Source organism: Limulus polyphemus, unplaced genomic scaffold (genome assembly GCF_000517525.1).
Source record: "Limulus polyphemus unplaced genomic scaffold, Limulus_polyphemus-2.1.2 Scaffold1398, whole genome shotgun sequence".
NCBI lineage: Eukaryota > Metazoa > Arthropoda > Merostomata > Xiphosura > Limulidae > Limulus > Limulus polyphemus.
The window spans coordinates 9395-21075 of record NW_013667008.1 but is presented as its reverse complement, the minus strand read 5'-3'; the positions used below and the strand labels follow the sequence as shown (position 1 = coordinate 21075).

The 11681-nt window shown below is 34.7% G+C and overlaps 1 protein-coding gene across 1 annotated transcript; it reads left to right on the top strand.

Moving 5' to 3' along the window:
* The first annotated feature begins 7458 nt into the window (after positions 1-7458).
* On the top strand, positions 7459-11571 carry LOC106463403. The gene is made up of 3 exons (XM_022390887.1): positions 7459-7538; positions 10027-10268; positions 10578-11571. The coding sequence occupies exons 2-3, from the start codon at positions 10038-10040 to the stop codon at positions 11340-11342; spliced, it is 996 nt and encodes a 331-aa protein (XP_022246595.1). The 5' UTR covers positions 7459-7538; positions 10027-10037; the 3' UTR covers positions 11343-11571.
* The last annotated feature ends 110 nt before the right edge of the window (positions 11572-11681 follow it).

Genomic DNA, 11681 nt, shown 5'->3' with positions numbered 1-11681 from the left:
GCAATATAATAATATTATATAAGTGTGAAGGAATAATATGTCACATGTGAGTCCGATTATCTTGTATATTTTTGTTGTTGTTGTACATAACTGACCATGGCATCTGTTGAAACTAGAGCGAGGAGCAATAAAAAAACAAAAAACTTGGGAATGCAGACTTCTTTGAAGTTGGTGAGCTATCCCAAAGAACTCTTCCAACAAAAACGAACATAATCGAAGTGATGCTTTATCTTCTCGTGCAGAGCAAGCACAAAGATCTATAGAGAATGCAGCAGATATGCTAGCATCTCTTCTGCAGGAGCACTGACTGTTCTACAATCTGTATACAATATCTACTAAAAATATACAAAAGCATATACTCAAGTTTTATGAAGATTTTGTTAAACTTGTACAAACAAGGAAATAGGGACAGAATGACTCTTTTCACAAAAACGCTGCCGACTTTATTTCAAGCAGTGGAATACTCTTTGATATATTCTGTGAGGATTCAGATCAAAGAAAGGAGCTGCAGGACTTTCATGGTGCCAAGATGACAAATATTGAGTGGAAGTTTCTACAAGATTAGTGAAGTGAGAGAAACATGTATTGTCAAGACTATGTAGATAAAAAAATGGTCAAAAGATGTAACCAAGACTTGTGTGCTCTTGAGAAGATGAAAAAGTCCAGAGACAGTGAACAATAATACATGTCCACAGTGACCACTTTTGACAGTAGTGAAGCTTCAGCAGGGGATAATGGTGACGAGTCCTACAAAGCATCAAATGAAGGAGAGAGAGAGATCCACCTGCAAGGAAAAAGAGAAGAGTTTTCCAAGAATATGAAGCTTCGGATGATCCAATTCCCAGCGAGTTCAAGCATGTACGCAGTAGTATACGAAAGGTCAGGCCAGAATCTTACGAAACAGTTGACAGGTTGAAAAGCTGTTTTCACAAAACCAAGCAGTTGTTATTGTAGTTGAAACAGCTAGCAAGATGTTTGGAAGACATTGGAAGTACCATAATGAGGAAGATGTAATAGACTTGGACACTCTTCTTTTCAGAAAGAGATAGCGCCAATAGCAAGTTGGAGTTGAATTTTTTCATTTATAGCAGGTCAGAAATTAAGTCTGTATTTATTGGCTGGATTGATGTCTTTACTCAGACCACTTGAAACACTCTAAGACCCATTAGAGTTATGGCAACTCTAATGTCTACCAAAAACAACTTTTTATGTACTGCAACACCTGGGAATATTTGTAGCAATGAACTAAATATTGAAGTTTTGAGCTCAATAAAATGGCATGAAACTACCATTGCTACTTCCAAAGGATAATTTGGAGGAACTGCACCCACTACAATCACCACTGATAGCTTCCTTCTGATAATTCGTTTGATGCAACCAATTTGAACCATGTTATCACAACAAACTTAAACCAGAAACAAGTTTGTTGAGGGGGCTTGTGAGTGAACCTCTGAGGTACCACACATTGGGAAACCCTCAACAAACTTGTCTATGAGGATCTTCTTGTTATCATCTAACATGCCTTGCCATGTCGATTTCACATATCTTATACATAATTGACAAACTTATTGAGGACTCCTCACCTTAAGAGTGGACTCAGCCCTGTAGATACCTCAGTTATTCACTGGTTTACTTTAATTCGCATCAGCTATAACTCTACATCAATCAACAAGTTGCTTTTCGTTCAGTGCTCTTCATCATTGAGAAATTAAGCTCAGGATCAAGTGTTGCGTCATCTTTATCTGGGCCCAATATAACAGGCAATTAGTGCCAATGTGTTTCAAGAAGTGATTCAGGCTCCCCTTAGTAGTAACCCCTGAATTACAACAGACAAGTGTGTTTTATATCACTGATACAGATTTGTGGAAGTGAATATAGGTGTAAAGTGGCTGAGTAACCAATGGCATCGGAATACAAATTCTTCTTATTTAGAAGCATCAGCATACCTGTAGACAATGTACTTTTGGCTAAAATCAGCCAGATGATATGCCACAGTTGTTTATACATCTTACCGTGGCCCCATAATATGCTGTCTCCTGATAGCTATGCATCTTCTTATCCTGTCTATAATCTGTGCCAATCATTATCAATACCAGAGAAACGCTTGCTGCTCAATAAGATGGTAAGGCAGCATCCCCTGATAGTTTTTCTCCTCCAGGAGCATTTAAAACTATCTCCTGGTCATTTTTGATTCCAACCAAGAATGGGGTTTAACTATATTCATTACAACAATATTGTAGTACTGTAGATTCCTCCAACTGGTCTCAGTTTATGCAAATGGTTCATCATCATGGTGACTAGATCTAATAATCATCCTCTCTCTCACAAGCTGGAAGTATAACTTCTTGAAAATAGAATCAGATCAACAGACAGAGATATCCCTAGCTGGATGGAGAATGTACAGAAAGTCCTTTTAAATCTATAATAAAAAGCCTTTTTACAGATATTTGTCTCATCCATAGAGCAGAATTACTTACAGAGAAACTGCGTGTGCGGTAAAATATGAGGCCAGCCAATTTGACTATAAAAGCTCAGAGTCCACATATACAAATCCTCTTTTGGTATAACATATGTGTCTTGTTAACCATCACGTCTATGAATGGGAGTTGGTTGTATTTTTATATTTTCATTGTGAATTTTATTGTTGAATGTTGTTTTTCAGATAATTCATGAATTCTGGAATTTTGTTTGTTGTGTGCCTCATCAAACGAAGATTACAGAAGAAGCTTTGAGGACATTAACTGCAAAATGTTTCATGTAAAGGTTACTGAATACTGGTAAGGGGTGAGAATATAGTTAGGCTCTCTTATTGTTGGTAGTATTTATCGTGATACTGAAAATAAGTTGTGTTGATACAGAAAGTTATGAATTCTTTATCGTGAAATTGTCAGTAGTGTGCAGTTCTTAATAAAAAGTTCTAACATTTTCAAGCTACTGGCGGAGTATATGGAATGTTTCAAGGGTTGATTCATTAATGAATTAGCAGGATATATAAAAGTTGAACATTGTGTCTTGTGAGGTTCTAACAGTGTATTTTATAATTTTTATAAAGTGGGCTGAGTACTTAACATGTTTATACTGATATTATGTCTACAAGATATTTCACTAAGAGATGGCATAGTGGTACTATTGGTCGTGTGACTATTTCACAGATGTGTTGGGTGGTACTGTAGTGGTACTATTGGTTGTGTGACTATTTCACAGATGTGTTGGGTGGTACTGTAGTGGTACTATTAGTTATGTGACTATTTCACAGGTGTGTTGGGTGGTACTCTAGTGGAACTATTATTTGTGTTACTATTTCATACATGTGTTGGGTGGTACTGTAGTGGTACTATTGGTCGTGTGACTATTTCACAGATGTGTTGGGTGGTACTGTAGTGGTACTATTAGTTATGTGACTATTTCACAGGTGTGTTGGGTGGTACTCTAGTGGAATTATTATTTGTGTTACTATTTCATACATGTGTTGGGTGGTACTCTATTGGTACTGTTACTTGTTTGACTATTTCATAGATGTGTTCGTAATCTAGTATACTGTTATTTATTTGACTATTTCATGGATATGTTTGTACTTTAGTGGTACTGTTAGTTGTTTGGCTGCTTCATAGATGTGTTGGGCTATACTCTTGTGGTACTATTAGTTGTTTGACCATTTCTAAGTTATTTCTGATGTTTCTTTGGTACTTTATTATTATTTCTCTCTCTCTGTATTAGCTGTTGGGTTGGACTTGATCTTCATTTAGTGGCCATCGTCAACAATAATTGGATCTTGATGGCATATTCTTCTTTTTCAATAATTATAGCAACATTACCTTTTTATTCTAGTAGAACTTCTTTAAATGTCTGAGGACAATTCTTCTGATCAGTATATATTATAGTGGGAAGAGTAAATAACACACCAGTATTCCCATCAAGATGACCCAGGATTGAATCTCAGCCATTAACATCACAAACACAGTCTTTCTCCGGACTTCCCTGAAGACTATACCAAATTAACAACTGACAAGTACGATATAAAGTAGCTTGTAATTAGTATGCAGTAATGGAAAAAATATGCAATTCTTAGTTAGAGACGTAGGTGATCGTATCTACTAACCATGATAACGAACCTATACTTGGGACGTCCATTAGAAGCCCCCTGTAAGTATTAATATTCTTACTTTGGTTATTTCTGAAGGCTAGACTAATAAATATTTACAAATGTTTACATTATTCAGATATTTACTGAAGTAGCACAAAAGCAATATAGAAAATAATAATAGTGGAACATTACTGCACAGTACAATATTTTTCATAGATGCGGTAACATTTATTATAATTGTTACATTTAATTCTACTCCCCAGTTGCTCCAAAGCCGTAAACCTGAGGGTTTGTAATACTAACAATCGGATTTCTATACTCGCGGTGGGCATAACACAAATAACCTATAGTGTAGTTTTGTGCTTAACAACAAACAAATACATCTAACTTTAGTTTTTTATACTACCCATGATCTCTGTTTACGACTTGATTTATATTTTGTAAATGATTATTAAAAACTATTAATTTAAAACGGGGTAATAGGGATCTTCAATATATTCAAAAACAATATAGATAGCTTAAAGTGAAAATGCATTCGCCAAAAAAGTGGACGAACAAGTTTAAGGTTTGAGACATAGTGATGACATTATTTCCTCAAGATACAAATCCCTATTTTGATTTTCCTAAATATTATAGCTTTTAGATATGGAGTCAAAATGGCGATTTGTAGATCGAGGAAATAATGTCAACGCTATGTCTCAAACCTTAACCTCGTTTGTTTACTTTTTTGCCGATTGCATTTTCATTTTAAGCTATCTATATTGTTTCTGTATTTTTTTGAAGATCCCTATTCCCCCTTTTTAAATTAACAGTTTTTAGTAATCTTGTTTCTTTAGTATTTTTATGTGCATGATGGACATAAGTTTGTATAATAGCAATACTGTCCTATTTGAAACAACTTAGTTTAATGAAATACATTGTTGGTGTATGATGTTCTCTCGGGAAACAATGACATCCTTTGGATTGGCTTCATGCAGATTGAATGGCTATTAATCCTGATATCATTGCCCCAATGTTATCATTGATAGTATTACTGTATGTATGATCACCATGATGCACGGTGATCAACATACCACATGTTATGTATATGTTTGTAAAAGATATATATCTACTATATTTATACCCTGTACCTATATGGGGACTCTGTAAATACTGGATTAGAAGGACTAATGAACTATACTGAAACGGTACATGGACTGAATTTTGTAACCGCATCAGTTTTATACATGCATACACATGCGATGCATGTTGGATAGTATTTATATCTATATAAACGTACATATTATATATGCATGTAGGCTTTATAGCTTTTTAAGTTGTAAAGCCGTATATATAGAGAGCCATATGAAATTTTCAAGTTATATAGATGATTGCATACATATTCAATGCAAGCATAAGACAATGTGTCATAATATAATAGGATATGTATACAAATAAGCATTTTTAATGTCACTTATAGCTGATATATTTTCCCCTTCCTCTTCGTCCTCTCCGCTGACGATATTAAGGCCGGTCACGGTTTTGCTGGAGATGGCCAGATGTTATCTTAGAGTGACATTCTGCCACTCTACAAGGATGAAAACGTATTAATTATGAATTAATATACCTTTTCCTTCTCCATTTCTGATGGAGTTTGGGTCGTGAGACTTCTACAAACCCCTCCTATTGTGACGACCTTAAACTCTGGTGGACTGTCGCTGCTGCATATTTTATCTGAAACTAAATATTTTCTAAATAAAATATATAGCTTCAAAATTTCTACCTCACATCCACCTAGAATCGCCATCATTTTCTCCATATCCTGCTGCTCGATTTTAGCTTATAGTCTGTTTCAAAGATGGCTATTCTATCTGTAGCATGTATCAAAATTTGCAATCACGCAGTGTTGGTTATAATTCGACACTTACCATCAGCTATCACCGTGATTGCCGATCCGATGCTTGAAACTGAGCTTGGTGCTATCTTTTAAACTATGGCTTAAATATTTATGTTGTGGGAGACAGTCTAGACGTTGGTATAACATGGCCGAAATCGATCATGCAGTGGTAAAAAAACAACAAAAACAAACTGTGATCCTGTCAGCAGCGTCGTGTCCGAAAGGGCAGGAACCATATAATTAAAGAAATGATACGCGACGTCAATTAAATAATCGCTATGGTTCGTGTGTTGTGTCTACCATATAAACATTAAATTACATCCACGGCCTGCACGCAGTGGTATACGTATGCATATATTTTAGATTATGAAGTTCCATATAAACCACAGAATACATTAAAATGATTGGGTGTCAATGGTTATACACCCGCTGTTATTTGCTACCTAGTTATATAAACGTAAAAATTACCCTACACAATGAGTAATGATGCCTTTAGTAATATTGTTCAGGTTTAATTACAAAATGCACAGCCATTTTTGCTGGCGGAACAATATTAAATAATAATAAAGAAAAAAAATGGAGATCCTTATTGCCCCTCAGTGGCACAGTAGTATATCTATGAACTTACAACGCTAGAAATGTTAGCTTGCTCATGCTTCAATGATTTTATGAAAAAACCCCTCCAGGTTTAAAATGAGCTTGCTTTGAAATATACGTTTTGAGGTGGATATTGTTACGACAGCGGAAGTCACGTGACGCTGCTGGCGCATGCGTGACTGAGTTTCTCGAATTATCAGGGAACTCCTCGAATGTTGGAGACGCCTCTTTGTTAGTATATAAGACTGGCAGAGAAAAGCCGGTGGATGATGGATCTATGATAAAGCGAACAGTAGTCACGGTGAGTTTCGGGTAACTTACGATTCTGTTTCGAGCTAGTGTGTGTTATGCACTCGTAGAGAGCGAAGTTATCGAGATTGTGAATCGCGATGATTTATAGCGTGTATAATAAAAGTCGTTAAGTTGAAAGTGAGGAGAAACGTATTTACTGTGGAATTACTGTGTACTAAAAGCTTGTATCGAGAAAGAATAAACTGGTTTAATCAAGAAAGGGCTTATCGCTGAAGTTCCTCTGAAAGAATTTCTACCGGAAATTAATAAACAAGCAGATACGTAACAAAATTTTTTTTTTTTTCACGTTTAGTTACCATCAACCATTATTTTGATTACTTCGGATTCAGAGGAAACACAGGGCTTGTAGCGTAGTGCATAAGTAAAATTTATTGTTTTAGCTTTCGTATTCCATTTCTATAACTACTGCACATTTTCTCTTCTATAAGTAATATATATATACCTAGAGCAAATATTACCGAAATGCATTTGACAGTGGATTGTTTTCTCCTTTTGACGTGTCTTTTAACACCTTAATTTTGTAGCGGTCCCTATTTGGAAAGAAATGTTAGAGGGCGCTTAAATATTTGTTTACCACCGGCGTTGCACGCACTACTTTGTTTAAAAATTGTATAATTATTGAAAAATTTGTGTTTCAAACGTTCTTTCAACTTTTCATTATTTCTGTTTGTAAGTATTAAGCTGTATGTATAACCCACAGTTGCAGAGTTTGATTTGTTTTCGTTTTCTTGTACTTTACGTAATATTAATAGTATTAGTAATTCTAAGAGTCTAAGTTCTATACGATGCAGCACGTGCAGCACCTCCTATATATGTCAGGGGTGCTATTGCACCCTCAACACCCCTAATTCTCGCTCCCTTGTTTATGTTTGTGATTGAAGTTTATGACATATTAGGAAAATATAATTTGAATCGTAATCTATCTCTGAACAATTGGTCCAGATGTTATAAACTTGGATTTCAATTGATCAAACGTCAGGAAAAGCTAGCAGTAGCAGGTTCATGTACCATAGATTAAATTATATTCATAGAAGAACGTTCATCTAAGTAGGATATCAAGGCTATCCACACATAAATATGTATATTAGTAATATCGCTGTATGTATAAAAATCAACTTAACACTTGCATTAATTGTCTTATGCCATTCCCACCATTCAAAAGCTACCACCTGTTCATGCATACTTTTTCTAAGGGATCCTTATGCTTCTTAAACAGTTTAAATTCTTGGCTTGCACAAAAACCCTCATGCAAATGTGTGAAAAGCTTGGTTGTTACCTTCACATTTTTTTGCTTTGGTTTCATGCTTAAGCATATCCATAACATTGAGAGATCACAACTGATGAATCAGTTCATTTTAATTGTCATAAGTTTTGTTGTATAACAATATATAACTCTAGTTAGACCGGTATATCAAATTGGCTGCATTCTTTACTATGTTTTATTTTTCAGCTTTGATCCATATAGTTAGCTTGTATCAGAATTTATTGATAAACACAAATAGCCATTCTAAGTGCTGCACACACACACAATATGATTTTCTTATGCTAACCAAACATTAGTGTGAATTGTTAGGGTTTTTCATCAGAAGATACCAAGGTATCTGAAGTTGATAACCTTGATATAGATCTTTAGCATATTCCAGTTTTAATAATTACCACTGATTTCATTTGTGTTCTAGCAGTGAGAAAAATTATTACGAATGAAAAGATTTACTAATAATCAATTGAAGAAATGTATCATTATATTAATACTATCCCAGTAGCCTCTGATTATTTTCTAATTTTTAGGAAGGATGAGAGGCATTGTCTCCTTTGAAGTGACACCATTGTTACTAGCTTACAGACTTTAAGAGTGATCCTTCTAATATATTTTAAGTACTAAGTAATGAAAGTAAGTTACTAGCAAGCTGGCCAGACTTTGAGAGTGATCCTTGTAATATATATCAAGTACTAGGTAATGAATGTAAGTTACTGGCATGCTGGCAAAGGATTGTATATGTACAAGAGTTTCAGTGTTATCTATTTGAATTGAACTGAGCTGTTTCCACATATAGAGACGGAAATTGTAGAAAAAATAGTTTTTTATTTTCCAAATGCTTTATAAATGTGAAAGACCACCTTTTCTTCTTGCTCAAGAAGAGGATGGTGGGGTATGCCAGACATTGTTGTACCACATCAAAAGAAATGTGAAATGGTAAATTTCATATGATTCTTTATAGATTGTGAGTAGGTACATCATGACCTAATTGTTAGAATTGTTACTTTGTGTTTGTTTTATTCTATATTTTTTGTTATTTTGTACTATACATACCATATTTTCTTGTGTAAATATCTTCTTACTGTAGTTGTATCAATAATTACAGGGGAATTGCCGGCACAACAAAGTGTATATGGGGGTCTTATTCCCCCCAAAAAAGGTAGATCTTTTCTGTTATATTATTTGTTCGTTCGTGGGAAATGGCAACATACAAAAGAGACAGTAGCTAATAATAACTTTTATGAAGTTAGAAACAGTAAATATAGTAATAGTGGATTTAATTGTAATAAGCAGGTTCTATTAAGTAACAGATTTCAACCTTTAGCTTCTATAGATAAGGAAAAGAAAGAATAGAGAAGGACTGAAACATATGGAAGTTATGCCTATAAATGATTCTTTAATACGATGCATGGACAAGATAGTCTGTGGGGGGAAAAATGGAGAAAAGATATAGGTTATGTTATCCCGGGATATAACTGACAGAGCAGGAGATATAGTAAAATGGGTTAGAAGTGGGCAAAATCTTACCTTACTGATCTTTTGACGTTCTTTGAAGAGGTTACTGCTATGTAGATGAGGGTAAGGATGTGACTTTGGTATATCTAAATTTTCAGAAACATTTGACAAGGTGCCACATAAAAGGCTTGTTAAAAACTATCTCTGCAGATATAGGGGATGGTCTAGTTCATTGGATAGAAAACTGGCTGGATGGAAAAAACATTTGGTATAAATGGAGTTCAATCAAATTGGATTAATGCCACATGCGAGGAACCTCAGAGCTCATTGTTAGGACCTTTACTCTTTTTGATTTATGTCAATGACATAGATGAAGAAATAATCAATAAATTACTTCAGAAGTCTTTCATAGTTATTTTTTTAATGTTTGCTTCTGTATTTTAGGTTTTACAGATATGACTCAAACTGCATCATGTGGAAGATGTAAAGTTCACCTTTTTACTCAAATTCTTGATGGAATTCTACTTCTTTTAGTATTGGTTGTCCAAGGTAGTATGCTTAACTATCTTTTAATACTCAACAACCAGGGATCTGCTGGATGGTACTTCTGGTTTTTGGCTGATTTTCTTATCTTAATCATCTTTATGGCGGCAGTTGTTGCAGCGTATCGTTTCAACACAAAAATGGTTAGATTTTTGAATATTGGTTAGACATTTTTTAAACTCTGAATCATTTTTATTGTAAACTTTTGTTTTTATTTTGTATATCTTCACACAAGTACTTTTACTGAACTAGACTGTTCATTCTGTTTATGTTATCCCTCCACTGTGATTAAAATCTAACCAACAAAAATAATTTAACATGTGTGTTTTTCAGCATGTTTGTTCTAGATATATAGACATTAGTGAAGATAGTTTGATGATACCATCATAGAGTTTAAAGATGTGTTAAAACATGATGTTTCCAATAAGTATGATCTCTTTTTATAATTTCAGGCTAAGTTGAGACATGCTACAAATAGCCAAGATGAAAGTTCACAAACTCTTCAGTCATTTGGTTGGAAAGGAATGCTACCTTCTTGTTACATGGTGTGGATTTTGTATTCGTCTTTGCTTATCACCAAAGTGATACTTCTGTTAAAACTAGAGATTGCCCAAAAGTTAGAAATGTCATCTCAGTTCAGTCCTCAGCTTTTAAAACTTCTTCTAGCTGCTTCAGCTGTTGTCTTTCTTCTGCTTGTGGAGAGCCATCATGGTTCAGACTCCCGTTCTGCTCGTCAGTCTTACATCAGCTTACTTTCAACCAACACTACTTTTGAAATCTTTGACAGTGTTACCTTTCTTGGAATTCTGTTTACAAATCAATCTCAACTTGTGCTTCCTTTAGCTATGTCAAATGGAATCCTTGCACTTTCTTGCATTAACTTCATTCTTCCAACTTTAGCACTTTACAAGCTAAGTCTTTCAGCATTTGGTTTGAAGCCAGCTTCTCTAGGTTTAGGTTTACTCTACAAATTTACACATTTGTTCTTGATAAATCTTCCTTACCTGGGTATTAGAGTCTACTTATGGACCTCTTTTGATCATGATATATCTCTTTTTCTAATGAAAAACATCATCGCTGTGGTTATTCTGTTACGTTTGTCTGTACCAGACATTATCCTATGGTGGCAGTTATTGCAAGAAAACTATAGAAAGCAAGACTTGGGAAGAGGCAGAAGTTTAGAATTGGAAATTATTTACAGAAAGCCTGAGGATTGATTTTTTTAATTTATTAGATAATAGTTAATATTGAACTTAGATCTGTTGTATTTTCTAATAGTAGTTCAGTCAATTCAGAGAAGGATGTTTTTTAACAAACTTGTCAGTGTATATAATTGCTGTAATGTTGGTGTACTTTGGTGACAGATTTTCTTGTAGGCAGATTTTGTTAAACAAGACCGATGTCTGTAGGTTTACTTTCTTCTTAGAATTCTTCTCAAGAAGTCGATAAGCCGTCTTAATGTTATTAGAACAACAGGTAAAAGTTGTAGCTAGTGATTGGCCGACGCGTTTCGAATGCGTTCTGCATCCATTATCAAGGCTGAATGTTGTGTGAAT